The sequence below is a fragment of the Fusarium oxysporum genome, chromosome 5 (genome assembly GCF_000149955.1).
Source record: "Fusarium oxysporum f. sp. lycopersici 4287 chromosome 5, whole genome shotgun sequence".
NCBI lineage: Eukaryota > Fungi > Ascomycota > Sordariomycetes > Hypocreales > Nectriaceae > Fusarium > Fusarium oxysporum.
The window spans coordinates 656468-671243 of record NC_030990.1 but is presented as its reverse complement, the minus strand read 5'-3'; the positions used below and the strand labels follow the sequence as shown (position 1 = coordinate 671243).

Below are 14776 nucleotides of genomic sequence, written 5' to 3'. Positions count from 1 at the left end.
TTAAAGACTAGTCGATGCAGTGAAAGAATTCCTGTTATTCTGGGTTTATTTCTTTCACTGAGAGACTGCAAGCTCAGCTTCTTAACAGTGTTTCATTGTTGTTCAAGCACCTCAGTTCTTTGCCGTGTAAAATGTAAAGACCCAAATTATCACCTTGTTCAACTTGGCGATGTTTCCTAACGGCTAGATAACATGCAAACCAATCTTTGATTCTTTAACAGCATTACGCGATCAAAATTTAAATCGCTTTGTGCTACAGAAGAATTAAACAATTAATTGTGCCCGCCGAGTTCTGTAACATCGTAGGTCCGTTGGTAAGATCGACTTGCTCAAGGCATCTATCCAGCATTCCAGATCCATCATAATGGCAACTTCGTTTCTCGAACCTATCCCTTCAACCTATCCCTTCAACCTTGACCTTGTTCTTGCATGATTCTTTACTTCTCGCAAAGAAATGTTTCTGGCTCTCTACGAGCTTGAGCCACAGAAGATATCACAGTTGGTTATCAAAATTTCAAAGTCAAAGTCAATGGCCAAAAGCCATCGATATCTCATTCATCTTACAACACTAATTACCACAAACCCCGTCATCTCTTAACCGTTGAACTTTCTAACCTTGAAAGGGCTCGCAGAAGCCTGAGGCGCAACACACTTATTCGCCAAAGCAGCCTTACCTGCCGCACTAGTAGCACTAACACAATCCACACCGATATCCTTGACACCATCACAGAGGAACACAGGGTCTCCACCACAAGGAGTCTTGATGTTAAAGTCCTTAAACTTGATGTTCTCACAGACAGCATCCTTGCTAGTCGAGCAAGTCAACTTGGCAACAGCGTTACCGTACTTGCCGGAGCTGTAACCAGTAAAGTTCTCGAAGAGAATGTTTGTGATGTTCATGCGAGAGGGGTACTGGGCGCAAGTAGTAGCGTTGATGTTGAAGTAGCACGAGTCGATGAAGGCGGTGTACTCGTTGTTGCCGCCCCAGAAGTTGCGGAAGGTCACGTTGTCGATGAAGCCGTAGCCGATGTCGGGGCCGGCCCAGGTCTTGAGACGGGCGCCGTGTTGGCCGTTGAGCATCCAGACGTTCTCGATGACGACGTCCTTGACGAAGGACATCTCGCCCTTGTACTGGCCGAGAGAGCCAATGGACTGACCGTGGGTGCCTAAGGTTATTAGTAAAAGCTATGTGATGCGAGGAGTGGAGTGAGCTTACCGTTACAGTACATGGTGTCGACGTGGACGTTGGTGGCGTTGCTCTTGGGGGAGAAGCAATCATCACCAATGTCAACCCAGGCACGCTCAACATTGAGGTTCTCAACGTTCAGGGAGTCGAAGAAGTCAGTGTTCTTGGGAAGAGCAGTGGCGTTGGTGGAGCGAGCAGTGCAGATGACGTCCTTGAACGAGATGTCCTTGGCTAGAAGAATATCAGTACATGATCATCAGGACTTGGCTAGGGTTCCTTACAGGTGACGACAAAGTTGGTCCAGCAGGGGGAGTCCTTGAAGTGAACTCCCTGGATGTCCAGGTTGGTGGCGTTCTGAGCATAGAACAGAATAGGTCGGAGGTAGGCGTTGGTAGTGTCAAGAATCTCCTTGCCGGCAAACTCTGCGTATTGTTAGAATATGACCTAAAATATGATAAGAGGAGTCATACCGTTCCACCATCGCTGACCGTTACCGTTCAGAACACCCTTTCCGTAAAGCTTGATGTTCTTGCCACCCCACTTCCAGAACATGATCGAGTTCTACAACCATTAGTCTCAACTCATCATGAAGGTTTCAGTGACATACCTGGAAAGGATGCTTATAAGCATTCTTCTGCCAATACTCCGTATCATTGGTAAACTTAATCTCACCCTCAAGATGAACATGAATATCATTCAAAAAGGTGAGATCAAGGGGCTTTCCAATGACAAAAGTCTGACCCTTGGGGAGGTACAGAGTACCTCCCTTGTTCGCCTTCTTCAAGCCCTTATAGAACTCTGACGAGACATCATCGTTGTCGTTCTTACTATGTCTGATAGTATAGACCTTGCGATGACTTCTCTTGACGGGAAGTTCATAGGGATGCTTGGCGCGGAACTCTTCAATGCTGCGAGGAACACCGGCAGGGAGGTCGATGGCCTCGGCGAGAACGCCTGCGAAGAGGGAGAGGGTTGAGAAGAAGCTCGAGACCTTCATTGTGAAAAGATTGTCAGTGCAGAAGATGAGTTGGCTTGAGGATCAGAAGAAAAGAAACATAGGGATGTTTAGAGGTTTTATATACAAAGACTGGATGATCATTTCGGAGGTACTCCCGAATACATGACCCCCAGTTTCTCAAGCGGGTCTAAACCGCATAGCTAGTTTAATGGTCCTCGTCTCATGTCAAAAAAGTTAACAAACCCCAGATTGGAAGTGTTGTTTTCGCTAACAGAGCGTCGTCTACAGTGGTTCTCTGAATAAGCTTGTTCCCAGCGGGCAGCTTCTCATTCGTGGACAGTAAATTATCCGCGGCTCAGAGTTTCCGTGGAGCTGTATTTCCCCATTCTTAGCGGTAGATCACCCCGCCCCCATTGAACGCTGCAAAGGTAATTCCCCCGCAAACCCCAACGTTAAAATTCGAGGGGGCAAAGCGTACCGGATCGACTGTTTGAGAAGGGGATGACAGTTTCTTTCTTCTAAAATTCAAGGATTAGCGTTTTTGTTGAAGGCACCATGATTTTGGGTTAAGCGGTCTGGATGCTCGTGCGGCTGGGCGTGACCCTGTCGTGGGTTTCAGAGTTGTAATTAAACTTAAGGATAAAGAACTTTAGATGTAACCCTGGTACTGGTAGGACCGACTTATCTACGGACGGACATCATGCGAGACTGCAGAAGACTGGTCTAGAGTTCGACTGAAGATAGAGTTAATTAAACCATGCCCAGGTGCGGCGCAACATAAGCCATCGACAAACGCTTAGATGGATCCATGTTAGTGAATTCAGAGCTGCAGGACACCTTCTTTCAATATCATGGTGTTATCAAAACGGAGACTGCAAGACTCTGCTCAAGCTTCTGTAATCAGAAGAACTCCTATAGAGCAATCTTGCCAAATTCTAAGCTCTACCCTGTACTCAGAAGACATGCAACTCCTTGACTTTCGCTGTCCCATCAAGTGAATATAATCAAAATTCGACAATCTCTGTAGCTATTACTCTAGTGTATTCTATTTCCGTTAAATGTCCGTAAACCAACTTTTGGAACTCTAAATTCAGGCATAAATATTCAGAAGCCGAACCACAAGCTCATTACTCTGTGCTCTGCTCTACAGCTCTCTCTCGTTCTCTCTGAGCCTTCTCATCCGCTGTCAAATCAGCTTTAGCCGATTCCATCCTGACCGTGATAAAGATCAACAAAGATGCCACAGCCAGTCCAGCACCAGTCCAGAAACCAATTTGATACTGGCTTCGTGCATCAACATTCTCAGCACCTTTGATATCCTTTTGCGCAGATACTGCCATCTCTCCAACACCTAGCCAAAATGCCATACCGAGGTAGAGCAAGCTGGTGATCAAAGCACCGGCAACTGCTTGAAGATGATTAGGGAGAGATGTTGTGATGAAGACGTTGGTAACGTTAAAGGCAATGTCTACCCCAACTGTGGCGAGAATCATGGCGGGGAAGACAAATGCCCAGTAGAGGAATGAGTTGGATCGTCCACTGTCGGGAATAAGTGCAAATAAGACCGTTGAGCCGAGGAAACCAAGGCCGGAGATGATTAGGAGTAATCGACCGCTAAGGATATGAAGAACGAAGCCGCCAACGATAGCCAAAATGAAACCGCCAGCCGCGAGAGGGATGAACCAAGCTGCTGTGAGCAAGGGTCCAATGTGTAAAACCGATTCAATGCTGATGATATGTTAGTTGAGAATGAGAGATGGCTGATGAGCCGGTACTTACTAGAAGCTAGCGTAGAAAAGAAACAGACCAAAAGATCCGTAGGACATGAATAGCGCAAAGACCAATCGACTCATGTACTTCGTCTTGAAAACTTCTGCAGGCATAAGAGGTTGGCTGGCTCGCCATCCCTCGATGTACACAAACAGTGCGAGACAGATGATACCCAAGATCAAGGTAACATAGACATAAGGAGTTCTCCAGCCCTGGGGCGCATTTCCGCCATCAGTCAATGCATACACCACCAATGCAAGACCCGGTACAACCGTAGCAGTGCCCAACCAGTCCATCTTCAAATCAGGAAGTGGATCTCCATGGCTCTTTGGAATAGTCAAAAGACCAGTGATGAAGATACTTGCGCAAAAGAAAGCACCAATAAAGAAATACCACTTCCAACCAAGGACCTGGGCCGACAATGCACCGAAGAAGATTCCAGAGTAGAAGCCGATGCAAGAAAAGGCGCCAAGCATGCTGAAAACGAGATTCTTCCTTGGACCTGGGCGATAAATGCGTGACATGATCGCTACACTTGACGGCAAGAAAGCTGAAGGCCCTAGGCCCTGCATAGCTCGACAAGCAATAAGCATGGTAGGGTTCTGACTGAAACCTCCGATAATCGACCAAATAATCAACCAAACATGTCCGCCGAGGAAGATAAACCTTCCACCATGAATCTCAGAAAGTCTCGCGAACGGAAGAAGTAAAACAGCCGTAGTAAGATTAATGACAGCAGCAGGCCAAGTCCTAACCTCATCCGGAATCTCGAGTGTAACAGCCAACGAAGGTAGGATAATGTTAAAACCAGAAACAAAATACTCGCTAACCATCATCGAACCCACGACCGCAAAGATAAAGCCTAGCTCCGATAAGAGGTTTGAGAAACATGCTGGACGCTCTCGACCTAGACGATCGAGTTCTTTTTGGTCAAAGAGTGAAGGTTCGCGAGAGGCATTGCGTTCTTGGTCGAGAACACCAGTTGGAGTGTTGACTTTCTCAGTCATAACTTGATAACGATGAAGATTGGGGTAGGTTCTGATGGCGGTGATGAAATATTTGGGAAGTGTTTCGTCAAGTTATACCGTTTTGGGTGTGTATTGTGGATTTCGGGTCCGCTATTGTTAGAAGGCGATATCTCAAGAGCATATGATGAATTTACACGAAACCTATCGAATCTAACCCAAGGGATAGATTTAAACACTCAAATCTATACCTTTAAATCTATACCCCCGACAAGCGAGATCTATCTTGGATCATAAAAAATGCTTAAAAATCCAAATCCAACCCCTCGATGATCCAGAATAGGAATTACCAGAAGCCACATGGATCTTCGGACTTTCGGACTCTGCTAATCTCAAAGAGGTAGTTCACCACGATCCAGCGAATAAGCTTAAACCTAGAGGCGTGGATTGCCTTGTTGAGAGTAGTGTCGTGGAGATAAGACGGGCAGAAGTGGAGATCTTCGCAGAATGAAAGAAAATCTCGGTTGGAAGAGATGGAGTTGTGAGTCTTACGGCTCCACATGTTGGAATGGTTGGAAGAGAAGAGTTAGAGGGTTGATTATCAAATGATAAGAAGAAATGACCGAAAGTCCGAAACGTGGCTTTACAGAAATTGTTAATTTCTCGTATTGGAATTTGGGAACGATCAGTTCGTAATCGAAGAAAAGTCAAGAGTTGTAATGACGACTGCATATTCTGACCAATTAACTATCAAAATCCCTCCAACCTCTCCAGATGCTGGGACCTTATCGCAAAGCTATAAATACTCGTACAACCCTCCAACCGTTCAATACTCGAGAGTGCCTCTTTCCAAGCATCGGTCTGACGATAAGTTCCCCAAGCTTCGGAATGAGACAATCCAACGAAACCCATGAGAACTGATCTCGGCTGTCCATCTTCACCTCTTGCTGGAAAGTCGTTCTCCACGCCCCAGGCGTGAGCGACTCTAGCCTCACCAGGAAAAGCTTGTCTGAGAATCTCCTGAATCTTGGACGAGAGAGCTTCTTTCTTTTCCTCTGAGATATCTTGGGGGAAATATGCTAGTATGATCTCTGTGAGAGGTGACTCAAGAACGTCGGAAGACGGAACCATCTTGATATGCTTCGAGAACTCTCCATACGTGCAGATCTTGGGAATATCCTTAACTGCATCTGCGCCGTATCTATACCAATTAGTCACTTCACGTTGAGTCCTAGTATAGAACTTACTCCTCAGCAAATCGCCGATGTTGCTCGATCGAATCAAAGTCGAAAAAGCACCAGACCATTGATGGTTCAACCGATTCCAGGCCCCAGTAAACTCTTTGAGGGCCACCAGGCTTGCTGATGACGGTATTCCAAGCGTCAGTCAGGATTTTGCCCTCTGGAGTGGTATGGTCCATGATGTTCATGTTGGGCTTGACGCCCATGCAGCCGACTTCGGTTACAGTCATAATGTAGAGAGCAAGGCCGACTTTAGGGAAGTTTAGTGGTCTATGGCAGTCAGAGTGATTTCGGCTTCCTTTGTACATGGTCTCAGTCTTGCTGCCTAGAAGATTGTCGCCATTTGTTGATGCCTGTTTTATTTTGCTGCCTCGTCCGTTCCGAAATCTCACCACAAAATGACAACATACAGGTAATCTCGTTCCCAGCCCTTTTGCTTACAGAAACCATCGGCTCCTCCAAACGCTGGCTAAAACTTAAACTCACTTCTCCTAATTCTGGCTATCTACTCATCATAACCATTAAAAGTGTAGACCAAACACCCTGCTTGAATCGATCCACCAATGCCGCCGTTGTTGCCTGGCTCACTGTTAGTGTGGCACTTCTTGTTCGGGTTAGTAAGCTTACATTTCTCAAAAGCATCCCTCATGAGCGAGTATGCAGTAATATCACCAGCTTGACCCAAAGGCCATCTGATATCTTGGGTATCTCCATCAGTAATACAGTCTTGGGCCCAGTTGACCTTGTACTCGTAGACAACACCATGGGATGTTTCCTTATAAGAATGCTGGATATCTGCTCCAGCCTCCCATCCTCCATCTGGTTCCTGGCTGCTAAAGTCCTCAGCATAGTCATCTTGAGTACCTGGATCAATGGCGCCGTGATCTCCATCTGCCGGTTCGAGACATTCAGGGTCTTGCTGTACCAGGGGCTGGTAGTTGGGATCAATTGTGGGGGTCGCATCGGCATCTTCTGTGCTTGAGGTTGCTTCTTCCGAAGTAGTCGCCGCTTTGGTGGTAGTAGCCTCGTCGGTGGTGAACGTTTTGCTGCCAGAAGAAAAGATTGCTGTTGCCTCTGAAGAAGTTGACTCTGTTGTCGCGGTAGCTGTTGCTACATCACTTGTAGTTTCAGTAATCGTATGCTGGTAGTCCTCGACGACTCTGTAGCTATATATGTCACAGCCAACGACAAGACTTCCACTGTCACTGATGCCGTCTGAGCGAGAACCGGTCAAGCCACATGATAGAGCCAGCTTCGACATGGCTCCAAGACAATATTGTACGCATCCGTCGATGGAACCGGGTTCCCAACTGAATTCTATCGAGTAACCGTCACATTTGCTTCCACGTCTCATCACCTTCGAGTTCATTCCCAGAAATCTTGCATGCCCATGTCGCTTTGTTTTGTCGCTAGACTCCAGTGCCTTCGCCGTAATATTCTCAACCAGCGTTTCGTTATCACTAGTGACGATGTGAGTGCAAAACGATGGCCAGGTCCCAGAGAAACATGTAAGGTCAAGAACTGAGGAGGCAGTGCTGCACTCGGGCGAAGCATCTTCGGCTTCATAGTCCACGAGAAGATCGTGTTCCTTGAAAAAGTCCTCAAGATACTCCTCCGTCTCTTCATCGACAGGATCGTCCAGTTCGGCTTCAGAGGGGCCTTGTTGGGGATCTGCAACATATCCCACCCAATGGGATTCAGGTTCCAATATCGTGGTTACTGTGCTTTGCTCACCGGTCGCGCAGCTTGGAGTCGATGGGCACTCTCCTATCTCTGTACTGGGCTTATATTAGCGTCTACCTAGTGTGGTAACCGTTCCAAAGTCAAACTTACATCGTGACTGATTGGGACATGGTGATATACGAGATGGTCTTTGTACATTGGGGAATTTCAGTGACAGTGCACTCTGCAGTTGTTTCCGAAGTCGTTATCTCCGATGTTGATTTGGCGCTGGTAATAGTGGTTGACTGTTCCGTTGACACTGGGCCTGTAGTTGTTACAGTTGACTTGGCTTCCTTTGTAGACGCATCGTCATCATTAGAGTCCTCATCTCCTGGGTCTGGCACGGGGCTGGGATTTGACTTAGGGGGACTTGGGAGAGTCGCTGGCATTTTATCGCCAATAGGTTTCCACTTCCAACCTCCCGGAAGTACACCCAGACGGCACAATGTTCCCCCTTACATACAGTAAGCATGCCAAAAACACAGTCATTTTACTCTGTCAAAAAAAAAAAAGAGAGGAACCAAGCTAATACTAACAAACACAGACATTGGCGACGTGCATGCAGTGGATAAATATGGTAGATATCTATACAAACGTACCGAGTCCAATCAAGTCGAACTGAAGCCCTCCAAAGACCTTTTAACAAGTGAGGAAATGAGGGAAGAAAAACTCAGGATTGCAGTGGCATGTGAGTGCGACTCAAGGATCATTATTGTAAAGTTTGAGCTATACTGACAGATGACAATATACAGATGGGCAAATGCATGTTTGGAACCTGGCAAAGTTACTTCACGGCGACAAAGGCATTAAGCCGGTTGCAAATGCCGATTCGTTGGCATATTTCGCATTGATGGTGTAAGTTCCGCCCTTGATGGTAGGGCGCCTTAATATCAATAGCTAATGATGCCCCCGAATAGATATCTAGATGCTTGGAATTGGTCGAATGATGGAAGAGCGACAGAAAAGGCTCTTGAAAGCCCCCCCTGATCAAGCCGAAGGCCCTAGGTGATGGTAGAACAAAACATGTATGTATCACGTCGTGTACAGCATGAAAGCGCTCTTATCCATATCTTCTTTTGTGTCAGATAGACATGGCGAACGATGGATGCTTGACATCGGGGAAAGCAACAAATATGTTTTGGTATACAAGAGAGACGTAGCATTAGATGATGGTATTGGGGAGATCTTTTTAAATTCATGAAGGAGATATAAGTTTGGGTGCTTTACCCCTGATGCCAACTTGAACTTTTGGTACTAACTAATATGAGTGATAGAGGGCAAGGTATTCATGGCGCATAATTGTAACGAATTTCCCGTTAGAAGTCGCTCTACCGTTGCTAAAATACATTTCAGAATGCAATCTGGACCATTAAATATCTTCTAAAGGGTGAACAAACTAAAAGTCATCGAAATCATGAGGACCAAGGCCCATAATTTCTCCCATCGGTGGAGGGCCCATGACAACTTTCTCTTTTTCTGGCCAGTTACTTCCATTGAGTATCCAGTAGCCTTTGCCCTTGGAGGTCGAGGTATCGATGTGACACGGTGCTCTAGGATAACTATCGACATATGGAAGACGAATGGCATCTATATGCCCGTCAGTAGATCGCCAGATCTGATTATACGAATGACATATTTCTGAATACGATCCGAAGTCAGTTTTTTTGCGTCATACAAGATAGAATCGAATGGAGTACCAGGCAGCGAAATGGCGTGTTCTGTCAGGGACGGGATGATTCGTGCAAGGTTGTCCAGATGACGGCTAATAGCTGGCCAAGCATCAGGGCCCCAGCATGGCCCAAGCTGCCTTGAGAGCTCCAAAGATAAATAAAGACGGCGTAGCTGCGGGAACTGGGTGGATATTATTTGAGATATGCGCTTCAAATCTTCCTCGTCAATGAAATATTCATCGTCCGTGATACTCCAAAGCCCGCTTTCGTATCGAGACTTCAAGTTCCAGCTGATCTCAAGCGAGGTAATGAATGCGAGGCGCTGCGGTAATAGGAGTTGAGTAAGATGCGTCATCATTGCTTCGTTGGCCATAATGATGATGTTTGTCGAGTAAAGGATGTCGATAGCTTCGGCATAACTACAGGAGTTGTTAATTACTTTCATTGAAGGAAAGGCTGGTGGCCTTACTTCTGTCGACAAGACAAGAGCCATCCCATCGTACCGATATGGCACTTTGAGGGGACTGAACCAGGCCACGAGTCGCAGTGACGAGCTTCACCGACGCGATAGGTATCAGCCTAAGGACCATCGGGTCCTCCATGGGTCATCGGGCCTGTTCGCGATACATCAAGATCTGGCGGGAGTCGATGGCAAACAGATCCCCACCAAAGCCACGACCTTGGCTTGGTATCATCGACGACTCGTTGTCTGTCGCCATACATATTCTCGATGACGATGCCACAATGGTTCTCATCTAATGGTTGAATGAAATCCGAAGACATGTCCGGATAATCGTAAGAGAAGTCCATATGGAGGCGACAATTGCCAAAAGCCAGGATCAAAATGAACCGTCTGATATCGGGTGGCAGCTTATTGTATGCGCAATGCTGAAAAGTAGGGTTCGGTAGTCCGGGATGTTCTGTAGCGACATCTCGAAAGCCAGGTGGAGTCAGACATCGAGGGCGAGAGGGAGGATTGGGAAGAAGTGAAAGTTTTTCGATGGTATCTTCTTTCTCAAGATCGCGTGGGATCTCTGAAATATCAGATTCGCTTGGAGGATATGGAGAACCATCGGAAAATTGCATTGTGTTGATTCAGGTTGGCGATGGAATTGAGAAGAACGAGGGCACTGGAGTGTTTGGTTCTAGTGCTCGGTGGCCTGAAATAAGTGATTCGAGCACTATTTGACTTGAAACATGACCTGTGCTTTGGCGTGGAGCCACTGGCTGATCATGGGCCAACAACATGTTGGTTGCGCCGTGTAGCAAGAAACTCATTGCGTCAGCCGGGACAACCAAAATCATTACAAACGCTTCTAAGAAGCTGGGTAGACATTTTTGCGACGTAAAGATATCAACAGCAGTCATTTGAAGGCACATCTACCGTCTAAATACATTACTATCGCGGTATGGTGTTGAGCTGCCCAACACTGTTCCATATTATTCCAGCCGCAGGGACCAAGAGCCAATAAAACCATGATTTGATTGGCTCTTACGGCGTTTGTAATTGTGAATGTTCTGCAGAAGGTGCCGCTTGAACGTGGTGAGATATTACTGGTAGCCTGATTGACGTCTGCGCCCCCCTTACACCTTTGCTTGTCTGTTATCACAAAACCCTCCTCCTCGCTCAACTCTCACCTCAGCATAAGTGTCGAGACCATGGCAGAGCTAGCGCTCGCAATCATTCCGCTCGGCCTCAAGACATGTTCTGGGCTTGTGAGTTACCTAGGCGGGCTCAAAGATCACGATGATGCTATCGCTCGACTCAAACGCCTCACGGAGTCTCTCGAAGGCAGTTTCCGCTTACTTGAAGGTTTTCTAAAGAGCGGCCAGCTGAATTCTTCGACCTCGCAGGCTGTGGCTCAAGCTCTACAATGCTTGACCTATTGCGAGAACGCCTTGAGCAACCTCAAGGAGTTTGGAGATAAGCTTTCCGCGTCGAAAATGCCTGACCCTTCGGTGAAAGACAGAGTCAAGGGTAGTTATCGCAAACTCGCCTACCCGCTGCGGCAAGATCAGCTCACGCAGTTGGAAAATACATTGGAAAGTCTTTGCACACCACTCAACTTGGCTGTCCAGAGCTTGCAGCTGTACGTGACTACCAAAGTCTTCAATACTTTGACTAATTCTTGCCCAGAGAGATATAAGCTGCGACATCAAATGCTCTGACCTTGAACAATACAAGATTTAAACAGACATCAGATGACGTCTCAGCCCTTACTTCTGATGTATCTGGTCTTCATGACCCCCTTTCAAGTATCGAGACGAAACTTCCATCCCTTCAAGCTTCCGTCGACGGCATTGCTCCACAGATCAGCTTGATGATCCAAGCCCAGTTCAAATCTCAAATGGACGAGATCAGACACTCGTTCCAACAAGCCGAGTCTGCAGCACGCCAACGTAATGCTCAAACAAATGAAATACTGTCACAGCTGCATATAGATCATCGAAATCCTGTCCCTGCTGTTTACAAGCTTGCTGCAAAGCCAAGTGCGCTCTCTACAATTGCTTCTTCAGTTCTGGCCTGCCCTTGTCGCGCAAGGAGGCTCCGCACTAGGAAGGCACTTCGTTTTGGGCCACTCTACTTGGTTGATGAGACGACCACCGATATTACTCACTACAAGGACTGTGAATTCGGTTTTGTCGACCCCAAGTACTCACGAAGTCGTACACTCAGGATTTCTAGCATTGTTCGACTAATAAACAAAGCTGTTGAATTGACTCTGCGTACGACTGGAGGAGCAGGCGGCTTTAGCATCAGCCCGTCTTTCACTTACTTTGCTGAGGTTGACGAAAATAGATCCCCGGCATTTAGGGTTTTTGATATACTGATGCGTAGCAGCTCCTCAACCCAGTGGGCTATGAGAAACTGCCCAGAATTCTTCTTCAATTCGATCATAGTCAAACTACAAGCTATATTCAATACAGGAACGGCGATACCTACTGATCTCGGCCCACGGGGTTGCTCTTTGCTCCACCGCTTGACTCTTGTTGTCAGTCCGCCTTCCGCGAAAAAAGTTGATTTAATTTTTAACAACTACAGATGAACTGTTGTGGCATAAGAGGCTTTAATTTCAAACAGCAGCAATCTACACATACCGGTCTCAAGCAATTGTTCGATTTGTTGCTCGTGGCGATGATAACATCATTGACGACCCTGAGAAGCTCCGCCGAGAGAAGGAAGTTGAGGCCATGAACCAGATGACCGTTGCTGCGTGGCATATAGCCGCTCATGAGTTGGTACTTCCGGTGACCATCATCAGTCAGTTATATGTCGAGGGTATTGAGGTAGCTCCAGTAGCATCGAGTGTGCCAAGGTTCATTGATTTCACCCGGCATGACTTTATCAAGTATGAGACTTTGAACCAGAGGTTTGTTGAAGGTAGGACACTGAACGCATTGGTAAAGCATGGGTGAAATACTAAATCAAATCTCTGATAGGTTTATTCGGACCACTAACGCTGGCTATTCTGCGTAATGATATAGATGAGGCGAAGCAACTGATTAACAACTACCCAGAATGTCTGGATGAAATTAGTTTCTATGGCGAGACTCCCTTTCACTTCGCAATAGAGAATCCAGAGATTCTAGAACCTTTGGTAAAAAAAGCCAACCCAGAGCAATTAGTCCGATCAAGCATAGTATTCGCTGGGCAGATGACCCTTCTCGGCAGAGCAATCCAGGTCAGTGCAGACATTTGCCATAACCAGGAAAACAAAGATGGGGCTTTTTGCCCTTGCACCACGGCAGTCGAACTTCTTCTAGCAGCTGGATGCCCAATTATACCCTATCGCGATTTCTTGGAGCCCATGATGCGTGGCCAGGATTGTTTCACCAGTCTGTTTATCTACGCTTCAAATCACTGCAAGGTTCTGCTTGCTAAGCAGTTGCAATTGTATCGGCGGGAACTGGGACAGGTAGCTCAAAAGAAGCTACCGAGATCAGTACACGGTGTGTATTACTCTTTGGTATCCGAGACAAGTGTGCATGCTATCGAGTTGGATCGAATACTCCGCGAGAGAGGTTTGTTAGGTTTTGGTCGTCTGTCGACAGCATTATCTGCCGACCTGAAAAAGATACCGAGTGGAAAATATCATTCGAGGTCCATATACCTGGACATTACCGACCCTGAAGATGCATTTATCTTCTGGGATCTAGGGTTTTCCGATATCGATGATCATTGGGCAGATTGGGCGTTGACACGTGAGACTGGCCCCGGTTTCGGCAAGAGCTTTCGAAACTTTCTGGGAACAGTTACACCAACTTATGCAATGTGGCTGTATGAACACTGCCCTAACCTCTGGAGTTTAGTTTGTGAGCACCGGAAAGCTGAGTCACCTATCTTTGTTCTGGCGGAAGTCATTCTCAGTCGTTACCGTGATCATAATATTGGATATGACGAGATGGTACAGTATCTCGTTAATTCTCCAATAGCCATTGAAGACACCGACGATTGTGTGTGTCAATGCTCACCCCAAGGATGTACACCTTTTACTCATGGAATCAAATTCTTGGATACCGCGTATCACTTGGGAAGCAGTTCGCTTCGATTACTTGTCAGCGAATATGGACAGATGCTGAGTCTGAGTCAACATATAGCTGTTTTAAGGCAAGCGACCTTTCAGGAGCTTCATATGGAACACACATGTATCGACAAACCAGGTCACTTAGAAGATGGGTCATCAGAAAGCGATTTTGATCCTTCGGCAAAAGATTTAGAGATGGACACGTTCCTTAACGAACTGGCCATGGAATATCAGGCATTTTTACTCCGTGACGCTGACGAGTCACCTTACGAAACTAGAGAGTGCTGCGATGATGATACTCTCAAAGTGAGATCAAGAAGGCATTCGCGTGCTATGTTGTTCTGGGATTTCATTTGGCCATCGAGAGTGCACGATATTGAGAAAAAATTGGCATCCTCGTGGATGCCGGATCGAGGGGCCTTGGATGACCTAGGGGTCTCTCTTTGGATGGAAGATGACCTGGAAGTCTCTCTCTGGATGGAAGATGAAGAACAGATGAATAGACTTAGGATACTGACAGAGGGGGATTGCAGACGCTGGTTTCGTGAAATGATGGAGAAGCTTGAAACGATCGAATAGACCATGAATGGGCGTTCACACGTGGACCCGAGGCTTCAACATCTCAGCACTAAATATTCACGATTTTAAGGGATTTAATTAGGCGATAAATGAATCAATCAGCGATTTCACTATTAACAGGAACCGGGGAATGAGACGATATCTCGCAAACGAGAGCAG

At 46.6% G+C, this 14776-nt stretch overlaps 7 protein-coding genes across 7 annotated transcripts; 2 read left to right on the top strand and 5 right to left on the bottom strand.

The window, feature by feature from the left end:
• Window positions 1–512: 512 nt before the first annotated feature.
• FOXG_15415 (galacturan 1,4-alpha-galacturonidase) lies at window positions 513–2392 on the bottom strand. Its single transcript, XM_018395501.1, has 5 exons — window positions 1794–2392; window positions 1657–1747; window positions 1468–1608; window positions 1217–1417; window positions 513–1166 (listed from the first exon to the last, which is right to left on the bottom strand). The coding sequence occupies exons 1-5, from the start codon at window positions 2181–2183 to the stop codon at window positions 595–597; spliced, it is 1395 nt and encodes a 464-aa protein (XP_018255385.1). The 5' UTR covers window positions 2184–2392; the 3' UTR covers window positions 513–594.
• Window positions 2393–3254: 862 nt separating this feature from the next.
• On the bottom strand, window positions 3255–4979 carry FOXG_15414 (uncharacterized protein). Its single transcript, XM_018395500.1, has 2 exons — window positions 3924–4979; window positions 3255–3872 (listed from the first exon to the last, which is right to left on the bottom strand). The coding sequence occupies exons 1-2, from the start codon at window positions 4919–4921 to the stop codon at window positions 3272–3274; spliced, it is 1599 nt and encodes a 532-aa protein (XP_018255384.1). The 5' UTR covers window positions 4922–4979; the 3' UTR covers window positions 3255–3271.
• Window positions 4980–5558: 579 nt separating this feature from the next.
• FOXG_15413 (uncharacterized protein) lies at window positions 5559–6386 on the bottom strand. The gene is made up of 2 exons (XM_018395499.1): window positions 6127–6386; window positions 5559–6080 (listed from the first exon to the last, which is right to left on the bottom strand). Exons 1-2 carry the CDS (start codon window positions 6348–6350, stop codon window positions 5630–5632), a joined length of 675 nt encoding a protein of 224 aa, XP_018255383.1. The 5' UTR covers window positions 6351–6386; the 3' UTR covers window positions 5559–5629.
• Window positions 6387–6625: 239 nt separating this feature from the next.
• FOXG_15412 (uncharacterized protein) lies at window positions 6626–8231 on the bottom strand (the record flags this gene model as incomplete). Its single annotated transcript, XM_018395498.1, has 3 exons — window positions 6626–6699; window positions 6748–7898; window positions 7954–8231. 3 exons carry the CDS (start codon window positions 8229–8231, stop codon window positions 6626–6628), a joined length of 1503 nt encoding a protein of 500 aa, XP_018255382.1.
• A 56-nt stretch (window positions 8232–8287) lies between these two features.
• FOXG_21908 (uncharacterized protein) lies at window positions 8288–8789 on the top strand (the record flags this gene model as incomplete). Its single annotated transcript, XM_018402289.1, has 4 exons — window positions 8288–8306; window positions 8387–8530; window positions 8595–8697; window positions 8768–8789. 4 exons carry the CDS (start codon window positions 8288–8290, stop codon window positions 8787–8789), a joined length of 288 nt encoding a protein of 95 aa, XP_018255381.1.
• Window positions 8790–9238: 449 nt separating this feature from the next.
• Window positions 9239–10598, bottom strand: FOXG_21907 (uncharacterized protein; the record flags this gene model as incomplete). Its single annotated transcript, XM_018402288.1, has 4 exons — window positions 9239–9429; window positions 9489–9931; window positions 9982–10091; window positions 10140–10598. 4 exons carry the CDS (start codon window positions 10596–10598, stop codon window positions 9239–9241), a joined length of 1203 nt encoding a protein of 400 aa, XP_018255380.1.
• A 573-nt stretch (window positions 10599–11171) lies between these two features.
• On the top strand, window positions 11172–14726 carry FOXG_15411 (uncharacterized protein; the record flags this gene model as incomplete). The annotated part of the gene is made up of 4 exons (XM_018395497.1): window positions 11172–11602; window positions 11698–12509; window positions 12595–12894; window positions 12954–14726. The coding sequence occupies 4 exons, from the start codon at window positions 11172–11174 to the stop codon at window positions 14615–14617; spliced, it is 3207 nt and encodes a 1068-aa protein (XP_018255379.1). The 3' UTR covers window positions 14618–14726.
• Window positions 14727–14776: the final 50 nt, after the last annotated feature.

What these genes read in the sequence shown, in the direction of transcription:
- FOXG_15413 (XM_018395499.1), bottom strand. Translation starts at nt 6,350, where the DNA reads ATGACTGTAACCGAAGTCGGCTGCATGGGCGTCAAGCCCAACATGAAC. An exon ending in CATCGGCGATTTGCTGAGGA is followed by an intron (nt 6,081 to 6,126) that starts GTAAGTTCTATA and finishes TAATTGGTATAG; the next exon opens with ATACGGCGCAGATGCAGTTA.
- FOXG_15415 (XM_018395501.1), bottom strand. Translation starts at nt 2,183, where the DNA reads ATGAAGGTCTCGAGCTTCTTCTCAACCCTCTCCCTCTTCGCAGGCGTT. An exon ending in GACCAACTTTGTCGTCACCT is followed by an intron (nt 1,418 to 1,467) that starts GTAAGGAACCCT and finishes ATATTCTTCTAG; the next exon opens with CCAAGGACATCTCGTTCAAG. An exon ending in CGACACCATGTACTGTAACG is followed by an intron (nt 1,167 to 1,216) that starts GTAAGCTCACTC and finishes TAATAACCTTAG; the next exon opens with GCACCCACGGTCAGTCCATT.
- FOXG_15414 (XM_018395500.1), bottom strand. Translation starts at nt 4,921, where the DNA reads ATGACTGAGAAAGTCAACACTCCAACTGGTGTTCTCGACCAAGAACGC. An exon ending in CTTTTCTACGCTAGCTTCTA is followed by an intron (nt 3,873 to 3,923) that starts GTAAGTACCGGC and finishes ACATATCATCAG; the next exon opens with CATTGAATCGGTTTTACACA.